This window comes from Ambystoma mexicanum, chromosome 1q (assembly GCF_040938575.1).
Source record: "Ambystoma mexicanum isolate Mex_15411 chromosome 1q, UKY_AmexF1_1, whole genome shotgun sequence".
Taxonomy (NCBI): Eukaryota; Metazoa; Chordata; class Amphibia; order Caudata; family Ambystomatidae; genus Ambystoma; species Ambystoma mexicanum.
Genome location: NC_090922.1, coordinates 875,329,365 through 875,345,921, shown reverse-complemented (window position 1 = coordinate 875,345,921; position 16,557 = coordinate 875,329,365). Strand labels below are relative to the sequence as shown.

Genomic DNA, 16,557 nt, shown 5'->3' with positions numbered 1-16,557 from the left:
CTTACAAGGCAATGTTGGATATGAAAGATGAAAACGTTGAGATTTCAGTGTCCACAGGGCATTTGCACTTTAAATTTGACAATTGTCATTTCCAGTTCAAGGTGCTTCTTGTTGGGATTGCGTCTGCACCTCATGTGCTTAGAAAGGTGCTAGCGGTTATGGCCACTTGGATGTCCTGAGGTTATCCTTATATAGATGACTGGAAGGTTCATAATAGGGGAGGGTGCACATAAAAGACTCTAAACCTGCTACACCAGCTTGTTTTCCCAGTCCCTGAGCAGCAAACAAGCCATGTTCCAAGTTAAGCCAAACTATTTCTAGGAGTCATCCTAAACACAAGCAAAGTAATATATTATCTTCTCAATAAAGAGTACAATCATTAGTATCCCAGCTCATGCCAGATAACAGTGTGAAAGGTTATGAATCTACTGGGCATGATGGCGTCACACATTTATCATTTCTCGTGCATGCAACAACATGCACTCACTACAGCAATGGACCCTAACTAAGTCAATTGTCACAAAGGTCTGGCAGCAGGTGCTGTTGAAAAAGGTGTTAAGAGCTACATTAGAGTACAGAAAACAATATGGAAAAAAGGTGCACTTTTTTTTCAATCTGCCAGTGCAGATTACTTTTACAACCAAAGCATCTCAAGCTGTTTAGGGGCATATTGTCATGACATCACAGCACATGGCAAATGGACAGAACAGCAAACTTCCAAACACATGCATGTGATGGAAATTCTAGCAAACAAAGTGCCTGTACACAGTCCTAGCACTTCTTCCAAATAAAACATATCTGCTCAAAATAGACCATGCCCCAGCCATGTTTTACATAAACACATAAGGCAGCACACATTCAAAAGCACTCTCTTCTCGCATAGATATACGGCACTCCTATAATCCTAGAATGTGCCAGGAGTGCACAATTGTCTGGCATAATACAAGAACTCTGCATGGGAATTTGGCATAAGCATACTCAAACAGACTTTGACAAACTGGGGTCATCCATCAGTGGATCATTTTGCAACAACACAGAATGCAAAATATCTAGCCTTTACATCCAGGTACCAAAACAGGGGTCACTAGTAATGTGCTGGTCAGGGATATTTGCAAGTGCTTATCCCCTGAAATCATTACTTCACAAAGGGCCTCATCAGGAGTTGGGCGGTATTCCGATGGTAAATCTGACGGAATACCGCCCAGTGCAATGACAGTTACCACCACTTGGTCTGGCGGTATTACCGCTGGATCACAAGTGCAGTGGCAGTGTAAATCCCCATTTTATTTGAGTCCATTGGACTCAATAGGGAATTTTCGGTTCAATTACCACCCTTACTCTGATTTTCCGAAAGGTCTTGGCAGGCCAGATTGGAGCCGCTGGATGTAGGTCTTCCTGCCGTTGTATCCAGTAGAAGATGCCCAGTAGCTGCGGATGCACAGAAGATTCTGGTCGGGTCCTGGAGTTGAGTGCAATCCTTTCTGAAGAAGAAATGTGGCAGGCACAGATGCAAGATATTAGGCAAGATTTGGAGCAGTTCCCTTTGGGTGCACTACAACAACCTTGACCTCCTGGCAATAGGAACCCAACCTTTTGTATACGTCTGTACTACACAGATTGGTAGCGTGATTGAGCAGCCAAGCTTATCTCAAAAGGGGTCAATTTGAGCATTAGGGGAGTTGCACAGAGATTCACAGTGACAAGAATTCAAATACTCAAGGTTTCTTGATTAAACAATTATTAATTTAACAGTCAGTTTGAATACGCCTTCTTCCGAATTGAGCAATATAATAGCAACTCACACATACCGCCAAAACACACACTCTTAGTTTCTCTAAATCACCAAACACCCATTTGGGACAGCACACAGACACTTCCTACACCTTCAAGTGACTTAAATAGCTAGGACACTGTGGACCTTAATATATCACTGTTACATTTAGAGCAATACTGAGATAAGTGTCAAAGAAAAGGGTTATTAGAATAAAACAAGAGATCACAAAATGATTCTGAAGCAGGTGAGTACTTTTAGAAACCCCCAATGCAAAGTATGTTAATCCCTTCCTGGAAGGAAGACCAAACACAAAATGAGAGGGAAGAAGAGTCATTCAGGGAGACAGGCCAGGCCAATGTTATTTGGGCAACAGTCTAGTCGGACTGAAGCACTTCTCAGAGGTAGGTAAAAGTCTTACACAATGTTTTAGAAGTCTTTGTAGAAAATATGAAATCAAAGTAGGGCCACAAGCTGTTTAGGCTTGTGAGGTAAAGAAGCTTTTAGCAACTCTACAGAAGCACCCAGGACAGGTCTGAACTGAGAACAAGTGAGGCTACACAACAAGAGATAAGTTCTCTTAGACTGTACAGTACCTTTGGTTAGAAGAAATGGTTCCAGCTGGCTTCTGTTCTTGGGCAGCTCTGCAGATCCTATGTTCCTGGGTCTCAGTCTTGGGGACAAGAGGGAGGACATATGGAGGACTCCTGCACTGCAATGGGACAGTCAGCAGCAGCAAAGGACAAACTTCAATTCAGTGGCACTTTGCCGTTTCAGCTCCTAGCATCTGTAGCAAATAGCACCATTGCAGTTCTTGGCTGTTTATATGGGCTTTCCTTGCATTTGAGGTCCAGCACTCTGGAGCTCTTGGCCAACATAAAAGTAATTCACTTCAATCTGGTGTTACTCTCCCTGGCACTTTGTTTCCCGCAGCAGCAAGGAAGTACAGCCAGCTCTGAGAGGATGTCCAGACAAGTTCACTTTGGAGTTGATTGGTCCTACCAACTCAAGGGGAGAAGTCGTCCTTGCAGGGCTTCTCTAGTCAAGGTGAATTCAGAGCTTCAGCACAGTAGCAGGGCTTCACTGGGCAAACCATCGGTCCAGGAGTTGCAGCAGGCGTCTCTTCCAAGTTCTTCTTTGGATTCCTTCATCCAGTGGTCAACTCTGCCTTCCAAGCCAAAAAGCCTCGCCTTTTATGCAGGTTTCTCCCATTCATTCCAGCCTAGCTGCCAGTCAAACAGCAGGGTGGCTGTCCTTCCCAGACCGCCAGCCGGCCAATCACCTGTTGGTCCATTCCTGTAACGAAGGGGATTAAACACAGGGAGTTTTGGGCACCTCCCTCATTTCCTGCCCCTGCCAGACATGCTGGAGCCAGAGACGTGCCTCACTCTTGAATTCCACCAAAGACAAAAACTAAAAAGGGACCAAACCTGGTTTGGCACACAGAGTAAATGTCAAGAAGGACCTTTCCACAAAGAAATGGTGAAAAAAGACCAGGGCCATTTTGACAAAAATGGCACCCAAGGTACTTTACTGCAGCTGTGAACGCAGCACTGAGTAAAGACACACCACAGTAGTTAAAAGTAAACCATTGCCCCTAGCCATTCATCGAGGAAAGGGTAACATTAAAATGATACTTGAGAAACTAGACAAAGGGGATACTAAGTAGCCCCTCCAGCACCCTATTGTAAGTGTGTGCTGGGTCTAGAAAGTTACAATTGGAAGTAAAGTCAATTTTACTTTACTGCTCTTGGATACAGTAGTTATCCAAGAGAAAGGTATTTAAACCTTTGGGAAATCTGAAAGACTTCCCTGTGCCACTGCACTGAAAGTGCTGTGTGGAACAATGTAAAAAATGATGCCAATGGAGTTTGTCAGACTCCACAACCAAAAGAAACACAGAAAACACATAGAATTAAAAGTACAAAGTCCCAGATTTCAGCAAAAGAGCTGGGGGTCCCTAAGGTAGAAGGGAATTAGCACATTTCTGAGAATAACACAAGACTCTTCAGGACACCCTACCAGATGGTGGGATGGTCAGTTCCAGTGACCGCTCACAGACTACAGCAGGTGTCTCTCCAGCAGCGAAAAAAGACAGGATTCAGGACAAGATCCCTTGATGCTGGGAAGCTGAAACTTGGCAGGAAGGCGACTTGCTGGACTAGCTGGCGAACATCGAAGTTCCAGATAAAAATGCAGATCATCGACCCTTCTGGCATGGTAGCCCAATTAAGAGCTGTTCAGTCCAATGGGTGGTCTATGCACACTTCCAAAGGGTCCATGCTACAGGATCGTAAGAAGGAGTTGAGACTGGTTGGTCCCAGCAATCCTAGCAGTCCAAGGAACAAAGCACCAACTGGGGCCTTCTGAGATCAGATAGTCCAGCAGGGCTTGACAGTGACAGTTGCAGGAAAGAAATCGCATGGCACGGCATGGGACACTAGCAACCTTTAATAGCCAAACGTGGTAAATGTGAATATGCGTACTAAAATATAGCAACAAAATTTAAAAAGGTATCTGCTGTCACCAGCTTTTCTTTGGGCACATTAAAAAGTAACCAAACAGCCCTTTGTTAAAAGTCTACAGTGACACAAAGGTTTCTCCATTGCACTGCATTGAAAGATGCTGTGTGCAACCCAAACAGCTAACAAGTAAAAGACAAAAGGGAAACATTATTTCCCAGTACTCACCGTCTGAAGGACTAGTCATCTTCCCCATAACAAATTAGCAAAAAGGCCAGGGAAGTGAAGCTGAAGGCTTAATTTCTCAGGACAGGGACAAAAACATCAGCGAAAAGTGTGGGGGTCCATAGAATATGGAGGAAAGTTGCCTAAAAGATAAGTATTTCATAACAGTCCATGTATGAATCACCTTCAGGTCCAGCAACCTTGTCCTACGCTCGTTTAACTCTTATCTCGCGAACCGCTAGCAGTTTGTTCAGATGGACTCCTCTAGATCGCCAATGCTACCCATCACCTGTGGAGTCCCGCAGAGTCCAATCCTCTCCCCAGTGATCGTCAATCTATTCATGGAGCTGCTGGGAACCCTCCTACCTGCACACAACATCCACTACAGCAAATACGCTAATGACACACAGCTATATCTCACGATCGATTCCATCAAGGACATCAAGAGGCTCAAAACATGCGTCTCGCTGATCCACTCTTGGATGTCCAGTGCATACTTGAAGCTCAACACCTCCAAGATTGAATTCCTACTCCTCACCAACAACACTAAACACCCAGGCATATAGACCTGGCTATCAACCATGAACCCTGAGGGCTTCAAACCCGAGCTCACCTCATGCACCAAATACCTTGCGTTCCAGATCAGCAAACACCTCTCCTTCAAGACACACATAGCTCAGATAACTCAGCTTGGTATCCGCTCTCCCTTCTGCGGAAAGTCAAGCCCTTCCTCCCCCTAGACAGCTTTAGATCCACGATTCAAGCAGTGTTCCTATCCCACCTGGATGGTGACAATGCTCTCCTTGAAGGCCCTGTCGTCCTCACTTGTGCTCCAGAGAAGTATCCTACACACAGCTGCAAGCCTCATCAAGGGTCTACAAAGATACGAACAGATACAAGCACATCACTCCGGCCCTCATCGACCTTCACCGGCTCCCACTGCACGAATCACCTTCAAGTCTAGCCGAATCATCTATAATGCAGTCGGCCTCAAATCACCCAGTTAGCTCGTGGAGAAACTCCAGTGGAGACTGCACCACCAGAAGCCAGGACAAGTGATGATTTTAAATCCACCCTGCAAAAAAGAAAGAACCAGAAAGCAAGGCTTCTTGGCCTACGCCCCAAGACTATGGAACTCCCTCCCTGTTAGCATCACACCCGCTCCTCAAGCCCCACCTCTTCAAGGAGTCTCTCCTCCATAACACCTAGGCCATCATGTCACCCCCTGCGCTACCTCACTAGATGCCATCCGTCCTTCTCCTCCCCACCACCCTTTACAGCTGTACATCTCCTCTGAGCCCCTCTGTATCCTACTCTCCGCTGTATATCTGTACTGTTGTTACCTCACAAGCTTTCCGTTGTGTATCTGTATTGTTGTATATCTCTGTAAAGAGCTCAGTTAATTCTCGAAGCTAGGTCTGTGCTCAATAGATACCATAATAATAATGATGCATAGCATGTGAATCTAAGCAGATTCACAAGGCTCAGAAGGCGGACATTAATTACCCAGTAATAGCCTTTCTGTGGCTTGTATCTGCTTAGCATCATATGCAACCACCTCAATTGGAAGCTGAAACACAGTGAAAACACTGTACTCCCATGTGACACTTCCTATATCATGTTGGAAAAACAAAGATATTTGAAGACTATGATCATGGGTGTCTGCACTTGCATGGTAGGGATAGTGTGACTGGAAAACACCTGTAGAATACCCCTTTCAATTCTGAAAAGAATGTGTTATCCTATGAGCCAACCACTGATGGTGGCCTATACAAATTACTGGTTAAGTTATGTTTGCCATATATGTATTGATCTTACTCCTGCATATCTACTGCTTATAATCCCTGTATCAACATGTGTTACTAGCCCCAACTCGATAATACACACAATATCACAATTTAAAGGTTTAAGGGTTGTGTTAGCCCTGCCGGACTTTGAACCTTTGATGGTATGTTGTAAATAGATTGCTGCTGTGAAAATGTACGTCTACATGATGCAATTAATAATGTTCTACTGTGCATGAAGAAACAACCTCATTGTATTTTAATGACTGTTGCTTAGCCGCTTTTTTTTTTTCAGTGGTAGATTTGTATGTTGTAGTCAACTAAGTTCGATTTCTGCTGTGCACAGTACAATAGAAATTTGATTGTATGATATGCCAGACAAGAAAAGCTAAATACATATTCTGTGTGTGTGGCATTTGCGTGTAAAACATTGGCATTTGTGTGTAAAACATAGTTTTAACAGTAAACGGGAAGTGCTGTGATGTATTGTCCCCTCTTTGTAAGTGTCTTCCGCCCAGCTAATGTTTATTGACAGGGCACCTATATATAATCTGCAGGTTTTACTTGTAGCAAGAGCTACACACATATAGCAATGCTGATGGATCTTTTCTGATGTTCACCTTGTGCAGGCACAATAAAGATGAATCCACCAAGACCTACCTATACTGATAATTCCACCATGCCCAACTTGGGAACATTCACCAGGATAGCCTCGGGGGGCACTTTCTTTGTGTCCTCTGTCCCATCAGGACCCCTGCCAGATGTCTTCCCACCTTGTAAAATTGTTGACCTTGAAGCCCGAGCCGAAGAGTTTATCATTTACCTGACGTGGACAGCTCCTGGGGGTGACTTTGATGAGGGTCAAGGTGAGTTTGCCACATACTTTGGCTATCTCTCTGTGGTACTGAGAACAAGAACTATCTGCCTAGGGTAACCATGCAGAGGTGCAAGTGTATAATGTTGTGTAGTTCTCTTCCTGTCTGCTCTGGGTGCTGAAAAGGAATACTCAAGCATAATATATTTCAGCCCACCATACATGAAGGCCGACATTTACAATATTTTCTCTATTTGTGCAACAACAAAAAAATACATTTACATTACTCGGCATTGTAACATGCAGTATCAACATTAGGGCCTCATTACGAGTTTGGAGGCAGCCATGCCCTCAATAAGGGCATGGCTGCCTCCAAACCTGGGTCCGGGTTCACTGAATGGGGGAATACCGGGCCATTCCGACCTTGGAGGGCCCAGTATTTCCCCATTCAGGGAACCCGGACCATCCCCATTCCCATTTGAGCCCCCATAGGGCTCAATGGGAATGGGGAGCATGCTAACAACTCATGCTGGCCCGCTCGCGGGACCCGTAAAGGATGCCTGGTAAAACCAGGCGTCCAGAGCGGGTCCCACGAGCGGACCTCGTAATAGGGCGGTAAGGGGTTAACGGCACTGGCACCTTTACCGGCGGCGTTAACCCCTTACCGCCAACCTTGTAATGAGGCCATGAATCTGTTTGGCTGTTTTTAGGGCCAGTCTGATTGGCTGACTGCCCAAACCTTTATGTGCTGCCTTGCTTTATATTTGCAGGGCTGGAGTAGGCAGCTCTGCAGTCTGCATCCAGCTAGCACGGCCTGCCTGACCGTGTCCGTTCACTTTGCCTGACCTTCGCATGCCGGGCGTATCGCGGCTTGTAAACGAGGCTTGTGTCCTCGCAACTAGAAATTTGAAAACATCCGCTGGCAGGCGGGTTCGCCGGCTGTCGGCTACCAAGGCCATACAAAGGCCCTGTTAGCACCTGAGACCACCATCCCATCTCCTACACTGAGGGAAGAGGGCAGGAGCCCTTCCTCCCCCCCGAAGTCGCACCAAGCATGTGGTGTGCTCTGAGAAGAACATCAGAGCCACATCAGCAACCAGCGCTTTCCACGATCCTGCAGCACAATAAGGATCACTGGAGGCAAAATCCAATGCGCAGATTTTCCCCACAGCCCCCACTTTGGGCTACAGCTGATAGCAGCTCTGCAGTCTGCATCCAGCTAGCACAGCCTGCCTGACCGTGTCCGTTCACTTTGCCTGACCTTTGCATGCTGGGCGCATCGCGGCATGGAAACAAGGCTCGTGTCCTTGCAACTAGAAATTTGAAAACCTCCGCCGGCAGTTGGATTCGCCAGCGGCCAGCTACCAAGGCCATACTAAGGCCCTGTTAGCGCCTGTTGGCACATGGAAGGCGCGGCCCTGTCCCTTGGTCCTGCTTTCGAAAAGGTACGACATTGCTGTACCCTAATCAGCTAATTGTGAGTACTGCTCACTGTTTCTAATTAGTGAATATTATATCGACTTTTTCAGTTGTGATACACTGCTGATCCCTTGCACTTCTGGCATCCTAATCAGCTAATTGCTAGTACTGCCAGAGCTAAGTCTTGTGAGCCACTGACATTATTGGATCCTGAACACACTGAACAGTATTTTCCTAACTGCTAATTCATAACTCTGCACAGCTATGCTTGTCTATTTGTTGTCTACTATGTGGGAGTATAATTGCCACCTCTCTATCCATTTTATAGGTGCTTATACGCCTCAACCATGCTTATGATTATAACTTCTTCACATGCCAGTATAACATAACCCTTATGCTCCTTCTACTCACCTAGTCTTGCTTAACAATGTCTACTACATATTGGTCAATGTTATCTATCATAGGCTGATGCCCTAGCTTCAGCACTATATTGAACGAATATTGTCCGACTACCTTAATCATTGCTTGGTCGTGTTGTTAGACCACCTACTTAGACTATATTTGTATTTATAGCTTGCACAGCTCCTCCTCTGATAGCCAACTCCTTTATCAGAGCACAGCGCACTAGGCCCCCACATAATGTCCAGCCCCTACCACTAACTAGTTTATACTGTGTTTGTGCACCAACTCCTACGATGCCTAACTATGTATGTATGAAAACAAGCTGCCACTTGACTAAACTATTAATTCAAGCTAGCATGCAACTGCTATTGAATCATTTGTAACTGTTATTCAGCTACACTTGTCTTCCCTGAATTTACTGTCTGAATCATATGCATTAGTTACTCTTTTGAAACAGCCTATCCCGCATTATGCAGGTATTGCTATCTATAATTAAGTTCCCTTTCTGCATAATATCCCACTTCACCCCATGCACTAAAGGGCACTTCATGATGAAGGATTAGGTAGATTGGGATGTCAGCACTACTTCCCTATCCCTTGCCCCACCCCATTCCTCCCCTCAGTACCCCCATTACCCGTAAAAATTGCACCTTCATTATATCCAGTCTCCACATTTAGCATTAAACAGGATACTCCTTCTTTGGATGGCACATCCTTATCACCCTTTGTCGCCAAGACGACCTCTCTGCCATCCGCTACACCTACCACCTTCCCTGACATAACCAAGCATAATGATAGACTAGGTAGCAGACTATCACCCATCAGTCACTCACTAGCTAAATACAGCCACAAGACCATCTGCACAGACGGCACTGAATCCACTAATAACAAACCTAGGCAAAAAAACAAAACACTTACCTTCAGAACCAAAAACCCAGTTGACACTAGTCCTAGCCCATCCTTGAAGGGTACACATACGCAGCCCATTAAAGCAGCTTTACTGAATGTCAGGTCCCTTGTTGCTCACGCAGCAGAGATTTCAGACATCATTTTGAATAACAACCTCGATGTCCTTGTGGTGAAAGAAACCTGGCTGCACGACGCAGCAGGCCCTTCTATTACCCTAGCTGTCCCTGACAACTACTCCATCCTCAGAGTGGACAGGCCCAATGCTCGAGGAGGAGGAATAACCATCATATTCAGACCTACCCTTAATATAAGACTAACCACCCCCTCCTCACTGGCATCGTGTGAACTTCTCTCAGTCAAGTTAGAGACTTCGCCCAACAATACTATCACAATCCACATTATCTACAGGCCTCCAGGACCTCCTGGGTCATTCGAAGAAGACATTACATCCCTAGTAGCTGACACTACTAAACCTCTGGCGCAAAACATTATTCTAGGTGATCTCAACCTTGGTTACAATGACACCAGCGACCCACACGCCATCTCTCTTGCTACTGCATTAACAGAACAAGGCTTTACCCAAATTAGCACCAAACCCACCCATGAGAAAGGCAGGATACTTGACTGGGTAACGGATCTTAATTGTAACATCACTCTAATAGACTCCACACCACTAGTGTGGTCAGACCACCACCTCATCACCCTAGGAATGAACGTTAATAACTTGGAAAAGAAATAGCCTACTATTGCACCTCTTTGTCTCACGAGGAACAAACAGAATATTACAGCGGAGACCTTAGTACCTCTGGTAGTCCCTATACTAAATGCCCTACCGGATACTAATGATCCTAACTCACTGATCGCCATTTACAATGAGACCATGACCAAAGCCATTGACGCTATTGCCCCATTAAAATTGCGTAAAAGCAAACCCAAAGCCCATCTTAACTCGTGGTTTACTCTAGAACTAAAAGTACTACGTGCAGAAAAGAGAAAATTGGAAAGACTCTGGAAATCTACCCCCACCCCCGAAAATAAAACTAACCTTGCCACTATCACTGCCACCTACAAAAATAAGATAATCCTGACTAAAAAAGAAAGCTTCGATGTCAGAATAAGCCAAGCAGGCTCTAGCACTAAAGAATTATTTAACATCCTAAGAGAACTAGAGAATGCCAACCACCCAGCAGATACGTGCACTAAGGATAAACCCTGGTGCACCAGCATTAAAAACGCCCTATCCAATTAAATGAAAGGGCTCCAGACCAAAATAGCTGACAAAAGGACATAACTCACAACTAATACTCCAACATTAGCATCTACCTTACACATCAATGCAGGCTTCAAATTTAATATGGTCTCAATACCTGAAGTTCAAAAAATCATTGCCTCTCTTAAACAGTCTAATTGCAAAGGTGATAGCTGCCCTGCTCAAATTATAAAAGACTCAGCTAGAGATCTAGCCCCATTTATCACAAAACTCATAAACTCCTCCTTCTCCAGCAATTCCGTGCCAAGCAATCTGAAACAGTCCTGGGTTCTCCCACTACTTAAGAAACAGACTCTAGACCCGGCTATACCCACCAATTATAGACCGATCACGATAGTCCCCTTCCTATTGAAGATCTTGGATAGAATTGCTTACCTGCAAATTCAAGACTATCTAGAATCCAACAAATTACTTGGAGCCCGCCAATCTGGCTTCAGACCTCAGCACGGAACAGAAACTGCCCTTGTTGATCTCAAACACCAGATTGACGAATTGAAAGACAAAGGCAAAGTGGCCATCTTATTCCTCCTAGACCTCTCGGCTGCTTTTGATCTGGTAGACCATAAAATACTTTGTGATCACCTATCATCAGCAGCTCACTTCTCTAGCTCGGCAGTCACTTGGATCCAAACTTTCTTTGCAAATAGAGCCAGGCGAGTGTTCTCACCTTCGGCGGCTGCTGATCCCATCCCCATCACCTGTGGAGTCCCACAAGGATCCTGCGTCTCACACACTGTGTACAACATTTTTACAAAGCCACTATTCGACAAACTGGACCGTCTGGTTTTCACCTACTCAAATTATGCGGGTGACACCCAGATACTTCTACCTCTATCAGGAACCTATGATAAAGATGTCGCTCAGATTAACAAGGTCTACACCATCATTCAGGCATGGATGGCCATACACGGTCTCTGATAAGACTGTACATCTAGTCGGCTCACCTAATATCCTTCTTAAACTGAGTCCTAACTACACAAGTATCATCATTGATGGGAATAATATACCCGTAGCCAAAAATGTAAAAACATAAGGTTTTTACCTTGATGCCCAGTCTAACCTAATCAAACAGGTAAACATGACCTCCTCAGCCACTGCCTATACCGGCAAGTTGATCAGGGCCTGTGGACCCTTATTATCATCCACTAGTTGTCTCACACTGGCTAGAGCACTCATACAATCCAAATTGGATTATTGCAACAGCCTTTACATAGGCGCCAATAAATCCATTACAAAGAAACTGCAGATTATGCAAAATAATGCACTCAGAGCGGCATTAAACATCCCCAGGAGAGAGCACATTTGAGTAACTAGAAAACAACACAAGTGGCTCTCTATACAAGAAAAAAATCAACCTAAAAACTATCTGCCTCACTCACAAGGTGCTTAATGGTCAAGCCCCTCCTTATCTCAGACAAATTCACCTGGAAAGTGCCCAATAGATTCACTAGATCTTCCAACACACCATGTCTGGTGGTGCCTAGATTTAACTTAAAATTAGCTGTTGGTGCCAGCTTCCCGGTACTAGACGCTCAGCTATGGAACACTCCCCCACATAACATTCAAATTAGTCAAGCATTTGACAAATTCAGAAATCATGTTATCACGTGGGTACTCAACAAAACTTAAACACTACTCTCCACTCTTACCACTGCTATGACCTAATGTTATGACATATCTTCCATGTATACTGACCAATCTAAATACTTATGCATGTAATTATATCCAGATTATAGAAACTGCATCACTCCTGTACAAAATGTATATACTATGCCACGCAATTTTATCCTGACTGCACAAATCGCATTTCCTTTGTGTAACTATGTATAAAATATATATACTGTGCCATGTAACCATTACCTTTCACACAAGCGCCTAGTTACCCTTGGGTCAGGTGCACGTTACAAATAAAACAAACAAGCAAGCCCCTGGAGGAATGTTACCAGTGTGATACCCTGTTTAGATTCCCACATGATTTTCAGGAAGACATTTGTTGAAGAGTGTTTCATGCTGTAGTGGACCTTGTTTAGCCATACTGGCTGGTCACTGACTCCTTTATCCATGATCCATGTTTACTTCTGGGCAGCTGGAATCCTTTCTGGGCTCTTTCTCATCTGCTCCCCTTGCTGGGTGGACTGTTTGTTCTATCTTTGAAACCATTCATGGCCTTTGCTGTGCAGTCTGTCGCCGTGAGGTAGAATGTTTTCCTGGCTTGAGCATTGGTGGCTTGCTGCTACTTAACTTTAGCTCCCATTTAGGCTGTACTGGGCCGTTTCCTGCTGTTTCCCCCATCGCGGGACCATTCCCTTGATGACTGGCTGCCCTCTCCTGGCCCCTGACCTGCATTGGAATTTGGGTCTAGATCTTCCATCTTGGTGCCATCCTCGTCACTGATGTAACTTTTGCTCTACTGCACTGAGAGTACTTGTCCCGGGGTGAGATAGTCTTCAGCTTGTTCATTATGCGTCACCTGGGTTTGGGGTAGTGTTTTGAGGTCCCTCCAAACCACCACCGCAAATTGCAGCGACTGGAATTGGCCGCTTGTCTTGTCTTCTCTGCAACTAGTGCTTCCTATTCTGCTAGGTCTTAACCCCTAAACTGGACCTCTTCTTAGGGGTCCCTTTGGGTGTCTCCTTTGGCTGTTTGCTCTTTCTGTTTCTCTTGTGGGGAAGACGAGGACTTACTTGATGTTTCCCCATAACTGCAGCAAATAACTATGGCATTTAGCCCCCATTGCATCCGATGGTAGAACGTGTGGGAACTCTACATACTCTTCCTAGGTGGCATCTGAGGTAACATAGCTGAAATATGGCATTTGTCTGGGTCCCGCCAATGGCCCTAGAGTTTCTAGAGCAACGAGTTGCATTTTAAAAAGTACTAGTGATTTATGATCTTGTTTTGTTCATTTAGAATTTCTGGTGTTGCAGTATCCATGTGTCGATAATGTGTCTATTCCTAATTCTATCATTGAGCTCGGAACGCATCAGGCCCAGTAAAGTAATTCTGATGTCCAATGGCCTGTGGGCCTGCTTTCTAATTGCAATAATCACTTTCTTCCCCCTTTCTAGGATTTTGTTGCATCTGGTGGGTTAGATTGCTACATTTCATGTCCTGCGGTTTTGCGGGTTCAACGCATTGTTCCCTCCAATGGCCGTTTTTCTATATGCATTGTGGTGTATGTTCCCACATACTTATTTAACATTGTTTTTATTCATGCAGCAATACTAATACATTTATTTTTACAATATACTACATGTGGGGTAGGTGAAGTCATTTATTGTCCTTGCGAATCGGATTAACTGTACTGTGCAGCCAGCCCATTCCCCTTCTACAGTACAGTTACATTGTTCTGCCACTCTCCCCAATGAAAGTGTTTTGGTCTGGAGTGATGGACTCCCTGGTCTCCACTTAGGCTAAGCATGCCTAACCAGCTGACGCAAGGTTTGAGAAAAAGCATTCCTGATGGAGACCTGCACTGCACTCCCTTCCAGCCACCTGTGCAGCAACATAAACAGCGTACAAACGTCGGTGGCATCTTCACACACTATGTGGGGGTGTCCCGGCTCCACCCTCACTGCTGATTTGAATGGGAGTTTGAAGACTGATAGAGAGATACCCGTGCGAGGGGATCTCCAAGGTCTGTCAGACAGACCGTCCTTCACCACCTCATCCTTCTTTAAGGCCTTTTCATCCCTCTGTGGTCCTTTTGTGCAGCAGGACACAGAGATCACTTGGAAAGGGGCTACATGGAGATGGTGACATGGCGAAGCCTTCGGAGGCATGTGTACAACATAGGTCTTGGCACAGCAAACTCTGCCCCACACAAAACACATAATTTAGCCCTCCACGAAAGCTTCATCAGCATTGCACACAATTTCGCAAGTACTGCTCATGCAGCATAACATCTGTCACTGCATACGTGAACCCTCCACTACAGACAGCCTTCAAAACTGTACACAGCCCCAACTGTGGAAACACCTTTTTGCACCGCACAGACAGGCTCTAATACTTCGTTGTTATCTGAAAATGCACACACATCGTAACACTTCACAAATACACACTCGCATACCTCCACACACAGGCCTCCCACCCCTGGGAATTTCAAGTTTTCTTCAAGAGAATATAGCAGCAAGCTAGAACATATTAACGATGAAGTGGAAACTGAAATAAATCTGACTAGGATGGGTTTGCAATACCTGATGAAGTAACCGTGTTTTGGTTGCTTCCTTATCTATGGGCATCACACCCTTGTCTCCGATGCTAAAGCATACAATCATAAGTCAATGTGGGCAGAGTGATGCTCATTACTGTGCTTAGAGCAGTCGTTTTTTCATCAGAATGCCTACATTCTCCCAAATGCGTTTCGGTAAATTGCCACTTTGACCCTGCCAGACACTTTTAATTAATTTAAGACAGTCTGTTAGATTAAGTGAACCCTGTGCCCCTAGACTCCTTTAGAGTGCCTGAGATACTTTCCCCTGCAGCATAGCAGAATCTCCCCCAACCTTTTTGCTCTTCCGTTGAATGCCCTGTCCGCGGAGCCTTCCTTCCAGCAACCTTTTCGTTCCCCTAAAGGGATTGCATGCACTGCACTAACTGTGCTTAAAGGGCTTATAGAGCGTGCACTTTTAATTTTTGGGCTCCATTTATGCTCTACAGTCCTTTCCTCCTGGTCTAATGCAGCTCCTGCAGTGCACCGATTCCAGTAAGTAACCCCCACAGGTGATGCATATGAGCAGGCCTCCCTGTACTTGCAATCTCTGAGCCTCCCTTTCTGGTATTGAGATAAAAATCTGCTTGCACCTTGATTTAGTTGTTAGGAAGCAAGGCTAATTTGATACCTTTTTAGGGTTCAACATTGCTGGGAGCTATTTAGCTCTGGCATATAGCCCAAGGGAACCTGGTTGGCTTGTCACCAAAAACTGCTAGGAGCGCTTTTTGACTCCCAAGTCACCTGGTTTCATACACGCACACATCCTATATGACAATTGCTGTGTGTTTTGAAATGTGCCTAATGGAATACATTCAGAACACATTTGCAGCATAGTTGGTTATATATAATGGTCATAAAGTTATGCTTTCATCTCTTGAGGTTTGTGGCATACCAGGTATTAGTGACTTTCTCCTCCGGGGGGTTCCTCCAGCTCAATCTGAGGCTCGATAACCAGGAACTGCTGTTATTTCCTGCTCATCAAATTCCTATTTCAATCCAGCTTTTTTTCTATGGCTTCTGGTTCTTCCAATGTGCCCTTTCAAACAGGTTGGCCATATGTTTCGTAAGGGGTTCTCAAAGTTCTATCACCACAACCTTCTTAGAGCTGTTCCACAGTTAATGAGCTGTATGCATTCATACAGCGAGTGGTGGGATCTCCAGTCACCCTTTGTTAGGCAGAATTTCATGCAGTACCCTCTGGGGCCACCACATACAATTAGGACTACAGTTGTAAGCAAAACCAACCTTTGGTATAAGTCTGTACTACATAGTTTTTGGTAGCAAGCTG

General features: G+C 45.0%; 1 protein-coding gene across 1 annotated transcript in view; it reads left to right on the top strand.

Moving 5' to 3' along the window:
- LOC138538398 (calcium-activated chloride channel regulator 1-like) overlaps positions 1–16,557 on the top strand; it is a 199,946-nt gene that overhangs the window by 174,796 nt on the left and 8,593 nt on the right. The window contains exon 13 of the mRNA XM_069641527.1: positions 6,872–7,108. Coding sequence (XP_069497628.1) covers positions 6,872–7,108 — 237 coding nt within the window. The remainder of the gene's footprint in view (positions 1–6,871; positions 7,109–16,557) is intronic.